Source organism: Equus quagga, chromosome 13 (assembly GCF_021613505.1).
Source record: "Equus quagga isolate Etosha38 chromosome 13, UCLA_HA_Equagga_1.0, whole genome shotgun sequence".
NCBI classification, from domain to species: domain Eukaryota; kingdom Metazoa; phylum Chordata; class Mammalia; order Perissodactyla; family Equidae; genus Equus; species Equus quagga.
Genome location: NC_060279.1, coordinates 64,677 through 83,423, shown reverse-complemented (window position 1 = coordinate 83,423; position 18,747 = coordinate 64,677). Strand labels below are relative to the sequence as shown.

Genomic DNA, 18,747 nt, shown 5'->3' with positions numbered 1-18,747 from the left:
CTGAGAGCAGCACCAAGCTAAATCTGCCTTTCTGTGGTTTCCCCAGCTTTCAAATGACCTTCCCTGAATTTTAGGTTTTCTACTAAACAATGAAATACCATTCATGTTTGGGGCCTATTGGGAAACAAGATAGATGCTGACTTTGTACAGAAGAAGAGAAGAGCATGCCAGAATGGGCAAAAATTCAACCCTAACAGTCAAAAAAGTGGGTTCTTAACAAAGGACACTTGTGTTAAAAGCTACAAGTGAAAATGGGATCGTTCCTTTGACACCAAGTGGGTCCCCATAACCAATTCTATTTACGATGCAGATGAGCTAGCTTCCCGCATCCCTGTCTCCCAGCTCCCTTCTCCTCCCAGTGTACCACACACAGCTTCCCTGGCCCACCTCCCACCTAGTACACCTGGGTCCAACTGCATGTTTGTTGATGAGGGTCATGGAAAAATGAAATGAAGTGGGAGGACAGTGCCACTGTTCATGAGTCAATTTGTTTAAAATTTGGTTTAAATACAGCTCACTAGGGCCAAGAAAAAAAAACTAGCCCAGGTCAAAACTGTACCTGTGACCTCAGTGGGAACTGCCGAGCCATCAAGTGGGGTGGTGGTTGGGAAATCTGTCAAAACCTCATGGAAAGAACCCAGGAGTCAGGGATAATAAAGACTGTTCTCATTTCCTTACATAGATCCTATTAACATAGCCAAAGGGAGTTATAAATTGGTAACAAATCTTTGGCTCACAGTGTTTGCTGTCAGAAGTAGCTGCTCTTAGCTGACTGTCCTTGCCCTTCACTGTTGGGCTGAAGTGTGTAGATCCTGGGGCCCAACTGCTCATCTAATAAGACAAGAGAGCCTGTACCAGGAATTTCAAACAATCCTGCCCCGACTTGGGAAGGGGTTCAGTGCCCTCTGCTGACAACCCTAGTTTGTGAGAGGCAGGCTGTGTGTCTTAATCGTTATAAGCATTTTCAAGTGCCTAGCACTTCCTGACAATGCGTGCTTGCTGAATGAATGGATGAGTGAGTGCAACTGAGGCCTACCAGGGGTAAGATGTGTAAAGTGCAACCTGGCTGGACTAAGGAAAGTTCAGTCTGGAAGAACCCTGCCCCGCCCAGCATTTTCACAGGGAAACATTAGAATACACATTAAAGGGAGGACAGCAACTTCCCAGGGAAGAGGGAAGGTTGGAAACGGCCCCACTACACAACTAGGTTTTTCTTTTATACCAGCCCCATGCTATGGATCTTCTGAGTGCAACTGAAGAGAAATGCTGTAAGAAACAAAGAAAGGATTCGGATCTGAGAGACATGCAAATTAGAATGTGGGAAACTTCTCTACATAAGACTTCATCCACTACATTTTTATTAAAGAAACAAAAAAGTATACATTTGTCCATAAAGCTGTACATTCTTCTACATAAATACACTATTACACAATTAGTAACCTTTGTCTTTTAATAGCTTACAAACGTACTACTATTATTTATTTTTACTTAATAGGAGAGACAGTCCTGCTCAACAGTCCAGTTCTGGGTGTTTTATGTTTAAAGTGAACATTAAAAAGAAGACAAGAGAGAAAATATTAGGCATGAGACCATGAGGTCATTTCTAAAAAGGCAGGGATCTGTTTGCAGACAAGATGCAACAGGATGCTCCGCAGCGATTCACAGCTTTGTTTCAACTCACAGGCCAGAAACCGAGCTCGGGTCTGTGGGCCCGAAGTTAACTTGAAAGTAATAAAGACTGGAAGCAGGGTCTGGGAAGGCAGCTGGGAATCTGGAGAATGGAAAAGGAGGCAGAACTGGCAGGAATGAGTAGAGTGTTTGGTAAATAGCACCTGTAGTCAGAATTGAGCAGTTCAGAAATCGAGGAAGTGGTCTGGAGGGGGTGGGGTGGTGCTGGAGGAAGGTTCCTCACTCAGCGCAACAGTAGAAGGGCAGCCAGGCTGACTGTGCTCTAGCTGCATCCTTCTCAAGGTGATTTGGGTTTGGGAAACTGGCAGCCTTCTGAGGACCCCTCACTAATGTCACTGAGAAACCTAAGAAAGGGGATTTGTTTCCAGTGTAGTTTCCCATTTTTCTCCAGGAAATATTGCACAACTCGAGACAAACTTGGATTGTACCGAGAGAGACGACAACCTCTCCCACAGGGCTCTGAGCACCAGGGAGAAAAAGCAATGCCCAAGGTTTGGCTTTTAGTGTCAGCCCTACAAGAACACCAAGCAGTCCTGGAGAACTTAGGGCATTTTCCCCTTCGGCCAAGGAACACCCGCAAGGCTGCTCAGCCAGCCAGAGTCCCAAGGACAGAGGGAGAGTTCGTTCCCCAAGACCACCAGGGCACAGGAGGCTCCTAGAGCCAGTTTTCTTCCGACCCGCCTGAGACCCAGGAGGTCATATTGCACAGTGACTGAGAACTCTTGTCCTAGAAAACAGGGTAGCTCCCTGACCTAGCCAGAAGAGGAGCGGAGCAGGGAGAGTTAGAGAGGAGTGTTGTGCTTTTAAAAAGAAGCCAGTAATAAAAGACCTGAGTGCCCTGCAGCTTTTGAGCTGCCTCGCAAAGAGATAATGACAGCAACATCAGGACTTTCATATGGTTCCAAAAAGAAGGGTTTTGGCCAAAAAAACATCCCCAGGGGATATTCTTTGGGTCCTAAAATTCCATTGCAAATCATTCTCAAGTTGTTCGCCACACTTACTCACAGAGCAGCAAATAACGAAGCAAAGGTTTTGTGTGGAGTGCCCACTGTCCCAACCCCAACCACCTCCACCCCGCTCCCTCCAGACCCCACAAAACAAAAAGCTTGAGAGTCCCAGCTGGGAAGTGACGTCTACAGGCCCCTGAGGATAGAAGTAGAAACAAATCATGATTTCAAGAAAAGCTGCTTAGGACAGGAGGAACCAGGAGAGACCTTTTCACTCTGCCCAGGATCTCATCAGAAAAATAAGAGAGACGATTAGGCAGCACAGTAAGAGTTAAGTCCAGGCTTGAACGCCCTGAGTAAGACAAGCCAGGGATGCAGGTGTCCCAGTGGGGAGAGTGAGAGCTGTGAACTCAGCCTTTCTCCCCGACCAGGGCAGATCCTAACCTCTCATTCACAGTTGCTAAACTTGCTTGCTCCTTCTCACAGCCTCCTAGGGTGCTAGCCAAGCTCCTCCCACCTCACCTTGGCCAGGCACACCCCCAGCCACGACCCCCTCCCATAGGCAGACACTGGTTCCCAGACTCAAGTGCACAACAGTTCTCTCCAAAAAGGCACCTGGGGAGGCCGCTTTCAAGCAGCTCCCCTTAAGGATTTTCTTAAAAAAATCTTTTGGTTTTTTCCTCCCATTTTCTTAAAAAAATATATATATATATATGTGTGTATATATATATATATATATATATAGCTTTTCATTTAAAATACTGTTCACCAGGTTGAGGTATGCAGTGTCCTGTTGTCACAGCAGAATGAGTACAGTAGAATGCCGGAGAGGGCTGGCAGGGGGTCTAACTGGAGACTGCCATGATGTAGTTCTTTGAGGGGCTGCTCCTGCCCAGCATCATTTGGTTCTTGCAGGTGAGAAGCCCATAGGAGGCGGCCACTGGGGCCTTCTCATACAGGATGCAGATGGAGCCATTCTCCCCGATGCGATAGGACACCTCGTAGGGGTCCACCCACAGGGTCAGCTCACTGGGCAGCAGCTGGTGCAACTGGGGCTGGCTGAGTCCGATCTGGCTGGCCACCTTGCTGATGATAGGGTCCATCTTGTGGTTGATGCGGATGCAGCGGTAGCCAGAGCCCTTGGATGGCTTCTCAGGAAACCAATGGTGTTCATAGTGCTCTATGGAGACAGGACAATGGGGAGAGGCCCTGGTTAGAGTGGTTGGGCCAGGGATGCTATGAGAACAGAGGATGGGGATGAAAGAACAGGAGGAGAAGGACGGACCCTGTGAGCAAGTAAGCAAGGTGGTTTCCAGAGTTCCAGGACTCCTGCCACTGTAGCAGAGAAAATGTTATTGGATCTGGAAGGAAGCCCCCCTTCCAGGACAGGGGTGTGTGAGTATATTGGGATGGGGTCCCAGAGTTCTGGGGCAATCCTCAGTAACCAGTGTATTGTTTTTGGCACATCCCCAGTTTAAGGAGGAGAGATGTGACCGCGGCCAGCGTGTCCAGGCAGGGCCTCTGGAGACCTAGGAGCTGCAGTTGCAAGGCCAGGAAGGCTGCTGTCACTGTTGGATCTACAGTAAGCTACTACTCCTCAACCCTCCGCCCAGTGGCTCCCACTTCCTCTTTCAAAATTCAGAGATCTTAGCAGTGGCTATTAGAGTCCAAATGTGGTGTTGTCTTGAAACATATGTTGTTCCTCACATGTGCGCAAGATACGTGCCGGCACGTTCAGAGATGGCTATGGCTCCTCAAGACCTCCAGCCAACTGGCTTGAAACAGCTGGGAGATAGGGTTCTCCCCAGCGAGGCTGCTTATCTCTTGTCAACCCAGGGCTGTCAACCCTGCTGTCTTCCGCCGCACCCCGACCCCTCCACACACATGCCTGTAGGGCGCAGTTACTACCTACAAGGACTTCTGTGGACCATAATATGTAGTAGATGGCTAAGAGGGACCAGAGAACACTAAGTGAGCCCGGATCCCAACTTCGAGCGACTCCACGAGCAGTCCAGACACAGCGCAGTCCCGCAAGGCTGGAAAAAGCCCCGCGGCGGCTTCCAGTTGTTGAGAGGGCTCAACTGTGCCGCCTTCTCCCATAAAGACCCCTGGGCCGGCCGGGCTTTGTCTCCCGCAGCGTCCCTCGCGGGTCTCAGGGTCCAGTGAGGAAGATGAGGCCGCACTCAGACACGCAGGTACCCCCTCCTCTGGGGCATAAGCTGGGGACTGGGGATCGCGCTCTAGGACAACAGGCTGCGCCCGCGACAATGAGGAGGGGCGCGCCCAATCCAAACTGCCAAGGAGAGCCGAGCGCAGGGCCGAGGAGCGGAGACGTGGCCCAGGGAATGGGGGAACTGGAGGGAAACCGAGTCCCGGAGTTGCTCGCGTGCGGACCCCTCCCCGAAGCGGAGAGGAAGCGCGCCCAGGCAGGGAGGGGGCCGAGCCCCGCGGCCGGGTTCGACGCGCGCCAGGACCCTCCGCGCGTGCTCACCTGTGAGTGCCTCCTGGAGAGCCCTGCCGAAAACCTGAAGCCGCTGCTCGCTCACGCAGCCCCGGCTCCTCAGGAGGCTGGAGAGGAAGCCCACGGCGGCAGCGATCTCCGGGAGCATGTCCGTTCTCTTCCCGGTCCAGCGGGCCTGGCTCCTGTAGTGCGCGGCTGTGGGGAGCGGTGGCAGCTCTGGGAGCGACGGGAAGTCTCGGCGCGACTCTCCACTCCGCAACGTCGGCGGCTCGGCAGCTCACACTGAGCTGACTTCGCCGGGCGGTGCCTTTCATACCGTTCCCGGAGCCGGGGCGGGGGGCGGGGAGGCGGGGGGGGGTGTGTGTGGCAGCGCCGCCCATTGGCCATCGCCGCGGCTGGGGCAGGCCGGGCAGCCCGCGGAGCCGGGGAGGTGGCCGCGCCGCCCATTGGCCATCGCCGCGGCGGGGGCGGGCAGGAGCAGCACCTCCCGCCTCCCGCGCCCCACGGCCCGGCCCCCGCCCCCGCCCCCGCCTCCGCGCTGCGGTCAGCGCCCGCTGACGTCAGTGCCGGGAAGTGGGGCGCGGGCGAGCGGAGTGGGGCGGGAGGGGAGCGGAGCGGGGAGCTCGGGAGGGCCGGCGGACGAGAGCCACGCCTGGTTAGCTCCAGGCTGGGAATGCCCAGGCCTCTCCTCTCCGCCCATCCTTCAAGTCTTAAGTTAAATGCCACCTCCTCCAAGAAGACTTTGCTGATACCACCTCTCCCAAGCGAGCCCCTTTTTTGACTCCCACATTTTCCAACCACTCACTGACAGAGCCGCTCACCCGGACGCTTTGTCCGCATTTTACCGCTTTGCTGTGTTTCTTAACTAGGCAGAAATGGATTCTTCCTGACTCTTGGGAAAAGGAGACTAAGTCTCGGATTTATTCCACAATAATCCCACCTCCCCCAGGTTCTGCTCTTCTTCTATGCCTTTTCTCTTGCCGAGAAACATCCGGTCTCACCTATGGCGGGGCTCGGGACAGGGAGAGCGCTGCAAGACTTTCTGTGCCTTCAGGTTATTTTTCTAGTTCTTGCTTTCCTTTAAATGCCCAAATTTTTGAGTAAGTGGTCTGCTCTCGATTGTACTCGCTTTTCCATCCACTCCCTCTTCCTCCTCCCGTTTCCCCCCAGCCCTCATCCTTCCTTGTTGTGGAGTGGAGCTTTTGTGAACACGGGCTCCTCAGGGGAAAGAATCCAGCCTCAGTCTCCCTCTTTGGCATGCAGGACCGTGCTCGGGGCCTGGCACCATCACAGGCGCTCATAGATGTCTGCTGAACTGGGGCAATTTCTAACCGCCATCCATGCAGGGGTGCCCCATACGTATTTGTAAAATGAGTCAAACCCAGTAGCCTCTGTAAATTCTTATTTTCCTTGAACTCAGGGCCCTGCTGACCACCTTCTTGAGGCAGTCTCCCCTTCTTCCTTGACAGGTAGGAACCCCAGGCTTCTCTGCCTCCTTCCCTGCTGGGTCTGCCCTGGCCCCCTTCCTGCCCCTGGTCCATCACTGTGTCTACTTACTCCCTTTGCTGTCCTCCTTCCTTCCTCAGAGAGATCCTATTCATGGTGTTTACATTGGTGTTTACTTTTTTACAACTGGCTTTTGCATCTACGTAGTCTGTCCTCCTGCCCTCTCATCCTGCTCCTCCTACCATCTGCTCTGTCCGTCTCCTTGGATGTCCAGCTCAGTCTAAGCCCACTGTCTTCTCCAAAGCCAGCTTCCTGCCTGATCTCCATTTCTGCAGAGATACTCTTATTTCCCCAGTCACGCCACCCAGAAAACTCAGACTCACTTTTGGCTTCTCCTTGCACTGCGCTCCTCAGCTCCAGTCCCAAGACCCGTTGCTTCTTCACCTTTAGATGATTGCAGTGGACCCCGTCAAATCCCATCCCCTAGTCACCCTTCCCAATGTTGGTAGAGCGCTCTTCCTGAAGGTCTGCTTTCACTTGCTCTTCTTTTGCTCAGATCATTATGAGACACCACCCTCTCCCATTTTTCTACTGCATTAAGTCTGGACTCTTTCGCCTAATAGTTAAGATTTTTCATAATTTGGTCCCATCTACCTTTTTAAGTTTCTGCCACTGTGTGCTCCAGGGTCACTCTCCTCACTATTCTGTAATCATCAGAGCAGCTCTGCCGCCCAGAGCCTTCAACATGCTGCCCCTGGTCCCCATGCCTGCCCTGTCACATGGCCGCACTTCATGCCTGTCTGAGCATGCCCGGCCTGCTCCACCTGGGCTGTGCCACTCTCTCCTGGCTGCCCCACTGCCTCCTTCCCGTCACTCCTTGTCCCCAGAGCCCTAGAGGCCCAGTTTTGGCTTGGGCTTCCACCTGGAAAACCTGTGCTATTTTCCCACTACAGAATTAATGTTATCCATACCATTTATTTGGCATTTATAATCTGTTATTTGGCATTGTTAATGATCTCTTTGGAGATTGACATCTTGTCTCAACAACAGTTTGCAGGCTGCTTAAAAACAAATTATTATGCTTATATGTCCCAAATTTCCAGGACAATTCAGATTTCAAATCCCAAACTGCCCTCCTGAGACCAAATCCCCGCCCAGATCTGGGTCCCTCTCCTCAGGCCTCAGCTCTGGCCTGCGGGGTCATCACACACTCCTGTTCTCCACTCCACGGTCAGGAGCAACCAGATTGTTTTATGTGACTCTTGTCTTTCCCAGTGTCCTGTTGGGCCCGCGGGCCGTTGGCTTGTTTGCCAAGTTACCTCCCAGTTTCCTGACTTCTCTAGAAACCTGCGGTTGAGTAAAGCCAATGTGCAGGCTGAGGCTGAGCTGAGCTATTCTAGGAGGATGACGTCAGCTCACGCCTGCGCTGTACAACATGTGGTGTTTGTAGGTCTTTGCGTGTGTGTGTATCAGGGTGGGCAGGGAGGGCAGTCTGTTTATTTGAGTGAGTATGCCTACTTAAGTGTGTATGTGAGTTCTGATGTCTGTGTATGGGAGGGAATATGGATGTGTGTTTGCAGATGTTAATGTGCACTTAGTACATATGGAAGGACATCATTTTGTGAAGTGTGGATGTTTTAGTGGAGTGTGTATTTTGGTGGGGAGAGTACGTTTTGGCAGGGTATGTCTGAGTGTGGCTGGTATAGATGCTAATTTGATCTTTCCTCTTTTCAGACCTCATAGTTGGCAACCTTCCTCTGCTGCCCAGAGCTGATAAGAACCATCATCCAGGGAGGACCAAATGCCTCTTCCTCACTTCCTAATCAGGCTGGAAATACTGCTAAATAGATTCATAAGGCTTTGTAAGCATCATTGGGGAATGTCCAGAACATCTTTTTTTTTTTTCTCTGAGGAAGATTCGCCCTAAGCTAAGATCTTCCCCTATTTTGTATGTGGTTTGCTGCCACAGCATGGGAGCTGACAAGTGGTATAGGTTGGCGCCCAGGAACTGAACCCTGGCTGCCAAGGAGGAGCACGCCAAACCACTAGGCCATAGGGCCAGCCTCAGAACATCTTTTAGGATTCTCTATCATCTCACAAAGTTGTACCTTTCAAAATCAGCTCTAGGCCAGCCACCTGGGAGTTATTCTTTAGAATCAGGAATGGAAATCAAAGACAGAAGAAAATAACATTGTCCCTAAAACCTGTTAATGAAGACTGTAGGAAAGTGAGGATTTTAGCTCTTCTAAAAATTTCTGTCTTTAAACCCCTTCCCCCACCCCAAAGTGAACTGAGAACAGGAACAGAAATAGATAATGCAAAGGTGATTAGTGTTGAGGGTAAGTGGAAAACTACCCATCTGGACTAAAGGCAGGCTTGGTAAAATATAAATATGCAAAGGACTTTCTAATCTCTAGGTCACAATAATTTTCAAGTCTATAAGGATCATTTCCGAGAACATGTTGAGGACTGGAGACGAGTCTCAAAGCTAAAAAGTAACCCATTCCCCAAAGGGTTAATCTCCATAATAGATAAAGAACTCTCACAACTCAACAACAAAGAATCAGACAACCTGATCAAAAACTGGGCAGAGGACATGAACAGACATTTCTCCAAAGATATACGAATGGCCAATAGGCACATGAAAAAATGCTCATCATCACTGATCATCAGGGAAATGCAAATCAAAACTACACTACGATATCACCTTACTCCCACTAGAATGGCAAAAGTAACCAAAACAAAAATTAACAAATATTGGAGAGGGTGTGGAGAAAAAGGAACCCTCATACACTGCTGGTGGGAATGCAAACTGGTGCAGCCACTATGGAAAACAGTATGGAGATTTCTCAAAAAATTAAAAATAGAAATACCATATTACCCAGCCATCCCACTACTGGGTATCTATCCAAAGAACTTGAAATCAGCAATTCAAAAAGACCCATGCACCCCTATGTTCATCACAGCATTATTTACAACAGCCAAGACGTGGAAGCAACCTAAGTGCCCATCAACAGATGATTGGATAAAGATGTGGTATATGTATAATGGAGTACTACTCAGCCATAAAAAGGATACAATCGTCTCATTCACAACAACATGGGTGGACCTCGAGGGTATTATGTTAAGTGAAATAAGCCAGATAGAGAAGGACAATCTCTGTATGACTCCACTCACATGTGGAAGTTAAACACGTGGACAAAGAGAACAGATTAGTGGTTACTGGGCGGGGGGGGGGGGGGGGCACAAAGGGTGCAGTGGGGCACCTACAATATGACTGACAAATAATAATGTACAACTGAAATTTCACAAGGTTGTAAACTATCATAATCTCAATAAAAAGTAAAAAAAAGTCAAGTACAGAAAAAAAAAGTAACCCATTCCTCCAGTTGCTCTGAAGACAGAAGCAAAAAGAAGACTCAAGTACAAAAAGTACTTAAATTAGGCAACAGAAAAACTTCTGATAGGAATGTGAGCATCTAGGATGTACTAAGCAAGATGCCACTTCCAGCCAGGACCCAGACACTCCAAGGTATAGGGCATCTTTACCGTGGAGGATGAAAACGGCCACAGAGGTTGGTGGTAGGGTGAAGGCCGCAGGCTCCTCCCCAAGGCAGCACCTAAGCTGGGAAGTGTCCACAGCTCAGTGGCTGTTCGCATGACTTCCATGTAGTGACCAGAAATAGCCATGGCCAGTCAGCCTCCATTCCCCACCACCAACCTGGGAGCCCACCAGATGGCCATGGTCCTCCACAGACCGTCCCTGGGTTTCTTCTTAATTTGCTCAACTTTCTCTCCTGAATTCCATCTGTGTGGCTCAGACATCAGAAATTGGAAGGCTATGAGCAGAGGTGACTCAATCACAGATATATATTGTTTAGTTTGCATAGTGTTTAAGCATTTTAAAAAGTAGTTGTCAACAGTTAACTATTAGTAAGTGTCATATTAAAAAAACCCTAGAATTATGATTTCTCTTCAAAAAACCAGAATATCTGTTAACACTGGTCCCACATTCCTGCTTAGCAATGACTGATGCCTAAGACAGGGAGTGTGTCCTCCAGTTTGCCACAGTCCCCACCTCTTTCTATGGCATTCCTGCTGAGATCAAGTGGTGGTTATCCAGTTATCATGGATGTATGCTGGGTTTTTTGCATCCTTGACCCTCAGTCCTCATTTGCATCACCTGCCTTGACCCTGAAGGTATCTGAATTTGTGTCTCCTGATAGAGAATAAATCTCCAACCATCATGTCTAACCCTCACTTTACTGCTGTACTGGACATCCTTGAAACATTTTTCTGGCATTTTAATCTCAACATGTAACAAATCAAAATACTTTTCTCCCTTCTTCTTCACTTCTGATTTTCCTCTCTCAACAGCATCATTATTCTTTTTCTAGCCATCAGGCTCACAATCCGGCAGACATCTTTACCCCTGCCTCTAATAATCAGTCACTAAGGCCTGGACAGTCAACATTTGCAATGTCTTTCCTGTTTTCACCTCTTGCCATGGCATTGCCCTCCCTGCCCCAGTCCGTCTGTCCCCTCTAGACTATTGCCACAGCCTACTGGTTGGTATTCTGCCCTCTAGTCTCTCCTCCCTTCATTCCATGATGAAGACTCCTTGCTACAGTAATTTTCCTTGAATAATATTCTAATCATGTCACTTTTTTGCTTTAAAAACCTTCAATGGCTTCCCATTGCCTACAGCATCCATTAAAAATCTCTCATCTGGCATTCGAGTCCCTATACCATGGGACTTCTTAGGTGAGTAATTCAGATCACCTGGGGAGTTTGGTAAAAATTCAGATTAATCAGCCTCTCCCCGAGATTCTGATTCCGTAGTATGAGGTGGGGTCCAGGCATCTGTATTTGTAATAAGAACCCAGGCCATTCTGAGGCAGTGGCCCATGGACCCCACTAAGCACATGCTATCTTAGAGGCACTCTTAGAGCACCAAGCTCACAGTTACCTGACGTGTCTGCCCACAAGCTGCTGCACCCTCTTGGGTCTCCTGTGATGATCGCACCCAGCCTCCCTGCTGTGGCACCTCACTCAGAACTGTCAGCTGAACTGAATGGTGGGCAGCAGGCCAGGTAAAGGGTGTGACAAGGGAGGCCTTTGCCTCCAGCCAGCTTTCTGAAGGCAGGCCTCTGCCACCCCAGAGAGACCTTCAATTATCGGAGGCCTAGTTTTGAAGAGCAGATAGTAGTCTCTCTAGACATGAGGCTTCTTGGATCTCATTTACACAGACTTGCTTTCTTGACCAACCTGGATGCTAAGCAGGAATGTGCCACCTGCTATCTTATGACAAGGCAAATCTTTAATCTCTCTTGACCTCAGTTTTCTCATTTTTAAAATGGGTGGGGCAGCCCCATGGCCGAGTGATTAAGTTCGTGCGCTCTGCTTCTGCAGCCCAGGGTGTCGCTGGTTCAAATCCTGGGTGCGGACATGGCACCGCTTGTCAAGCCATGCTGAGGCAGCATCCCACAAGCGACAACTAGGATCCACAACTAAAAATACACAACTATGTACCGGGGGGCTTTGGGGAGAAAAAGGAAAAATAAAATCTTTTTAAAAAAATGGGAACAGTAAGTCCTTCACAGTTATTGGGTACATGAGAGGTCATAGAAAGCACCTGTAGAAATACGCCTATTAGCACAATGCCTGAATATCATAGACGCTTAATAAACCACAGCTCTTATTATGTTGACTGTCAGAAGCAGAGTTTTCAGAAATCATCTACATAAAACTTTTAATTTTTCAGGTGAAGAAAAGGAAGCCATGAGATGTAAAAAGATGCCCCAAGTCACACAGCTGCTTGGTGGCAGGGCTGGGACCAGCACCTCAATCTCCCACCCAGTCTAGTGCTCTTTCCATTGTGTCAGACTCCATTCTTCTGACACTGGCTTCATTCATTCACTCATTCATTTATTCACTTACTCAGGAAATATTTATCAAGAACCCCTGGGTGCCAGGCTCTGGAGATACGGTGGTGGGTTTTGGAGAGGCAGATGTTAGAGGCTGAGGGCAGGCCGTGGTCACTTGGCAACGTGTAGTCAGGAGGCTGAGAGCCAGGGGGCACAATGACTTCAGCTGCTCACACACATGTTAATGTTTCCTCAGGTGATGGCAGGGGTTTGAGGTGGGGAGGGGGGCAAGATCTCGGGTCAGTGAGAAGGAGTGACCTGGAGGGCCAAAGATGATGGTCCAGCAAGATAAAATGAACTTCAGAGAAGGCAATGGGAGTGACGGTCAGGGAGAGGGAACGCAGAACCAGGAAGACTCTGCCCCACCATGGGAGCCTGAGGGGTGTGGAGTGTGACAGAGAAACAGCTCCCCTTGAGAGGACCCTCAGGGGACAGCTGCTTTCATTTAAGGTCAGGAGGTAAAGAAAATGCTTGGAGAGGTTGCTGGACCCAGAGAGGGCCCAGTGGGAGGGAGGTGGTGGGAGTCATTATCAGACAGCGTGTATAGAGTGGTGTGGGGATGAGGGCATTTGCCTTTTGGACAGTGGCCAGTGTAAAGAGCAGTGAAGATTTAGTCCTGACTAGTCCTTGGGAGACCACAGGACCCAGGGCCCTAGGAGGGAGAGGCTCAGCCATGGAGGTATGACACCCAGAGTGTTGGGCGAGGCAGAGAGCTGCCACTTTTGCTCTCAAGGGCCAGCAAAGAGACTGCAGGGTGACCTCTGTGGCTTGGAGAGTCAAGGCCTCCAGGTTCCTGGACTTGGGCTCTAGAGGGGCTGCTTTGTGCTCCTCAGACTCATGTCTTCATCACCCCACATCATCCTGCGTCACATTGGCTCACACAGACTCGCTCTCACTCTACTTAGAGGGAGAGCTGGAAAGTGTTATTAATCCGTCAAACTCGTAACTGAGGCTGACGGTGTTCTAGGCCCCAGCTAGGGAGGGAATCTGCTCCCTCAAAGACACATATTCCCCTGAGGGTTTCTTCCCAGCTGCTGGGCCCCACTGACCCACTAGGGCCCACAGGCAGAGGAATGCTCTGCTTTCTTTCCCCTCCTTTGCCAGTCTGGCCCTATGTCGGGGAAGGGCAAAGGAAGGTGGAATGGTTCAGGGTGTCTGAGAGAGAGAGTACGTAAGAGGTGCAGTAGGAGCTGGGGGAGGAGAGAGATGTGGAGAGACGGCCAGACCCGTATTTAGCTGGAAAGGTCCCCAGGGATGTGTTTTTGCTCCCTAGGTGTATCACAGAAGCAAAAGGATGGAAACTGTCTGTTAAAAGTCTGTTATCTTGGAGGTCCCCCGAGAATGTGACCTCCCACACTTTCACCATCCTGTCTTTCTCCAATAGTACTAGAAGGTGTGACTGAAAGTGCCAGAAACTCAACAGGGGACCACATGGACCCCTGCAGATCTGAAGCTAAATATATTGCCTCTTTCCCAAACTTAGAGGACAGACACATTGTAAACTCTCCTCACCCTCACTCCTGGGGGCCCGGGATAAAGCTCCTTCATCTCCAGACAGAAAACAAGAAAAGAGGCCCTGAGACTGGTGGAGCGTCTCCAGATATTGTTTTGGCAGAGCCATAATGGGGCTGGGCTCCTGGGGCTGAGTGTCTGGGGCAGGCAGGAAGCTGGCATCACAGCTGGGACAGCCAGAGACCCCCTGGGGTGGAGGCTGCAGTGTGGAGAAAGACAGATGCAAGAAAGTGGGACACAAGGAAGACTCTGAAGAAGTGCTCCAGCTTCCCACCTCTGGCCTTCAGACTCTGGGCCCAAAGTGTTTCCCGGCTGCTCTGTGGCTCAGAGTCAGGGGAGGCCAAGCATTTGATCCATATAGTTCAGAGGAAGGAGCCTGGCGGTCAGACTGCGAGTCACCTCCCTGAGCCTCAGTTTGCTTATCTGTAACAAGAGAGTGGGCCAGGAGGTCCACCCTGTCTCTTCCTTCATCTGCGATCTGCGGTCCACGCTGATGACTTCTGGGCCCCAGCAGAACACGTGATCAATGGCCACCGTATGGATCTCCTGATTTGGTGACAGACATCCAGCAGGCCTACCTCCTGAGCTGATGACTCACGTGCAGTTAGAGGCCCAGCCCTGTCAATTATCCTTGTGAGATGTCTTCTACTCAGCACCACTAGAGCTGCCTGCCATCAGACTTCTCTCAAGTGACTACATCTTCCTAAATGGTCTTTCTGCCTGGAGTTCTCCCCTTCATGCCCTTCCCTCAGTCCACACTCTGCTGGCAGAGCTCCTTCCAACTATAGATTTCTCTTGTCTCTCTCCTGCTTAAAAACCTTTGGAGGCTCCCTACAGGAGGAAGTTCACATTCGTAGTTGGGCTTTCAAGGCCTTTATATCCAACCTCTCAACTCAGTTAACCACTCCTCAGAATTTCTCAAACACACACTTTGCATTTTGATACCATGTGCCTTTGCTCATAGTATTTGCTCTGCCTCACGTTCTCTTAGTATGCTTTTTTGCACGTCAAAAAGCCTACTCATCCTTCCATACCTGGCTTCTATGTCACCTCCTGTGTGAAGGCTTCTCAGATTCACCACCACCTCCAACTCCCTATTGCAATTAATCACTTTCTCCTTTGCTTATAAGTCTGTAAGCTCATATCCTGGTTTTACAGTTTGCTGTGTAGACCTGTGGGGTTGAGATCCCTTGAAGGCAGAGGCCAGGTTCACACTTGTACTTCTGTGCCTAGCCCACATCTTGGCAATAAGCATATAGTAGGTAATCAGCAAAACTTTATTAAATTTAGTTGAATTATCTCCATGCAAGTGATACAGAAAGAGAGAAAACATTATTTTTCCCAGACTACTGAAGGCAAAAGTAAGCACAGATAGGATAACGGACACGTCAGAAAAGACACTAAAAGGGGTTGGGTGGTGGAGTGGGGAGGGGATTGAAGAAGGGGCGAAAAGGATTCTAAATCCTGTCACCTCCATCCCCTCACTAATAGGCTGGTGAGGAGCGGTCTCTCTGTGGACTAAGAATGGGTGATCTGAGCTGCTTATTGTATCAGCCATGCTCTGATGATTGACCTGAGTGGGTCTTAATTAAACTTTTGAACTAGCTTATGATTTATTTATTCTAGTGTGGTGGTTAGAGCACATGCCTTGGAGCTATACTGCCCAGGTTCAAATCCTAGCTGTGCTATCTTAAGCAAGTTACTAAACCTCTCTGTGCTTAGTTTCTTTATCTATAATATGATGCTAATAGTACTACTTACTTCATAGAGCTGTTAGGAGGATTGAACAAGTTTACAGTACTTAGGTTAGTGCCTAGCACACAATAGTGGTGTATTATAATAGTATATATTAACTACTATGACTTATAATTTATAATTTGCTTCCTTCCAAGAATTTGCAATGGTTTAAAATATTAAAAGACATGTAAAAAAGGAAATTATATGTGGGTATTTATATTATATTAGCGATCAGAAATCAATTAGTAGTATAAGAGACAGAGATAAAGGTAGGTATTTGCTAATGTGTTTGAATTCGTTACTTTATTGACCCCTAAATTTACCCCTGAGCTTCCAGGAAGCCAAGGCAAAAAAGGAATATATGCATTGTATAGTTTTCGTCATAAAATATAAGAAGGCATTCAAGTTAGCCTATTAAAATAGCACCCCCCCCCCCAACACACACACACACATCCACACATACTAAACTCAAGGAGGAATTTATGATGTGTATCCCTATGTCGAAACATTGGAGCCAAGGCATCTGAAGTTATTCTGTCGGCATTTGGCATCATCCTCAATCGGGCTTTAATGAGAGCCCAGTAATCAGGGTTGGGCTAAGGGCTGGGAAAATAACAATCAGGGTCTTCTCCATGTTTCTCTCCATGCTCTGCTCAGGGCTTCCTTCCCTGCCTCCGGGCTCAGGAAGCTCCCTTGAGGTCAGGGGTTGAGTCCTGCCGAGTCAGACAAATAGTGAGGGGGGCTCCAGGTGTTTCTGGCTGCCTCCCTCCAGCATCAGAGTTGTGTGGAAGCAAGGTGGGTCCCACAGCAAACGCTCCAGAGGTCAGTGCAGAGAGGAATGTTATGAGATATATCTAAGAGGGCTTTGAGAAGATTGAGCCCCCAAATTTGGGCAAAATGATACTCTTAGTGGGACTGGGTCTGCTCCTACAAAGATAACTCCCTGCCCCCCAGCTTCTGAATTCAAAGAGGAATTTGTTGTAAGTAAGTGTCCTTATGTAAGAGATGTTGTGTAAGCCCAGGAAGACCGCTCCCACCCCCAGTCTGGTGCGGCTGCCTAAGGACCGAAACACCCAGAAGCTTTGGACCCTCCTCACTGAATTCATAGAGAGGCTTAGAAGTGTGGGTAGGCAGTAGAAAGAGCTGAATTACTCTACAAAAAGAAACAGGGGGAATCTGCAAGGAAAAGGGCTGAAATCCACAGTTCACAATCAGCAAGACAAGTCATAAACTGATCACACCTGAGAAAATAGGAGCTCAAAGCCAGAGGCAATGACCAGAAGGAGAGTCCTCCCCACTCTCCATCCCCACTCCCAGAGGGATCTGGGATATTTTGAGGAAGAGCCTTGGATCTCCCATACATCTTAGAATAAGTTTTTGGACCAATCTTAGCCAGCACCTAAGGAGCAGCTGACCTCTGCTGACACACAGTTTACCCAGTGGGACCATGGCCTTAGGTGTCACTCTCAAGTGCCTTACTTTCAGTGAGAACAACCAGCTCCAAGGGAGGGCACCTTCCTGCCCACTGTACCATCCCCCCCTCAACAGCCCAGTGTGGGCCTCCCTCGGGGAGGGGCCCTGTGGGATCACTGGAGCCAGGGGGTGGGGAGGAAAAGTGGAGAGTGAGAACTGCAGAGATTCCCCTTGTCTGACTTGCCCCGTGACTCACTGCCCTTTATCTATGGGTAATAAATCAATCACTTGACCCCAGGATCTGAACACCTTTTGTCCACCTTGTCTTAGAGCCATCAAATGTGCCCACTGTCAGGGGTGGAGGATGGGGCTCTTCAGTCTTGTTTGGGGGAAAATGGTTCCTGCCCTCAGGAAACTCCAAGTTCCTGAGGAGGAAGCGTGCACACGGAGGACGCACATGCAAAGCAGCGAGCACACAGAGAAATGTGTGCAGATGAGCATTGTGCAAATGCAGTCCGAAATTGAAAATGAACGACGGTGGCTGGAATGGAGGCGCTGGCAGCCAGCTAGTATCCAGCAGGAAATAGCTTGGTGGGGCTGGGAGCTCTGAGCCCAGCTGGATTTGGAAGGAGAGAGGTTTTCCCAGCAGGGGCAGAAGAAAGGCAGGTCCCATCCTGTGTCTAGTGCTGTACAAGGCTTCTACACAGCTGCTCACCTGCTGCGTTTTAGCAATTCTGGTTTCCCTCTCTGATTTAATGAGAAGGGTAATCTCAAGCATGCTCGCCACTTTCTTACTAACAGAGCCCCAAACAAGTAGCTGTTCACAGCCATGGGAGCACAGGAGGCAGATCCCAGGTGACTGTATCCAGAGGTTAGGCTTTGCAACAGGGCAAGGGCGTTCGCAGAGCAGCGAGGTGAGGCCGCGGAGAGGCAGGCCTCTGCTGCCCCATCCTCAGATGGGTGCCTGAACCACTTCCTCCAGGGTACAAAGGGACCACCCATATCATTTGGACAGCGCTTCACAGTTTACACAGCTGTTTAGATCTGCAAGTGGAAGTAACCACCCAGAAGGCAAGCATCCTTTATACTTTATGGGTAAGGAAACTGAGGCTGGAAGCGATCATGAGGCTTGTTTAAGGTCACCCAGTGGAGGCAAGGCTCTCCTTTCCACTACCCTCCAAATCACACTGGCCTCCAAATCACAGCCTTCCCGCCTTGGATTTACCGACCCAGGGGATTAAGGGATTATCTGAGTGCAACTATCAAAGTGTGATTCTTCAGTCTGCGTCTCAGTCTAGCTTGGAACATTTTATGAGAAACCCAAAGAGGGAGGATGCCCACCTGGGCTCTCCAGCTCTGGAGGAGGTGGGAAAGCTTCATCCTCTCTCCAAATGGGCTCATCTTTGCCCCTGCCGGGGAACTGTACAGAAGATGAGAAGCTGGCTAGGGGACAGCAGGCAGCTGTTTTCCTGTCCCCGCCCCCGCCCCCGCCCCCGCCCCCGCCCCGCAGCCTCTCCGGAGTCTCGACCCATATAAGGGCAGCGCTTCCTGTCTGCCAGGCAGTGACGCTCAGGGCCACGTCACGGACAGCCGGCGGGGAGGAGCTGGTGTGCCG

At 49.8% G+C, this 18,747-nt stretch overlaps 1 protein-coding gene across 1 annotated transcript; it reads right to left on the bottom strand.

Annotated features, from left to right (window-relative positions):
- Positions 1-1,326: 1,326 nt before the first annotated feature.
- On the bottom strand, positions 1,327-7,023 carry BTG2 (BTG anti-proliferation factor 2). Its single transcript, XM_046680490.1, has 3 exons — positions 6,927-7,023; positions 5,128-5,373; positions 1,327-3,816 (listed from the first exon to the last, which is right to left on the bottom strand). Exons 1-3 carry the CDS (start codon positions 7,021-7,023, stop codon positions 3,482-3,484), a joined length of 678 nt encoding a protein of 225 aa, XP_046536446.1. The 3' UTR covers positions 1,327-3,481.
- Between the last annotated feature and the right edge of the window lie 11,724 nt (positions 7,024-18,747).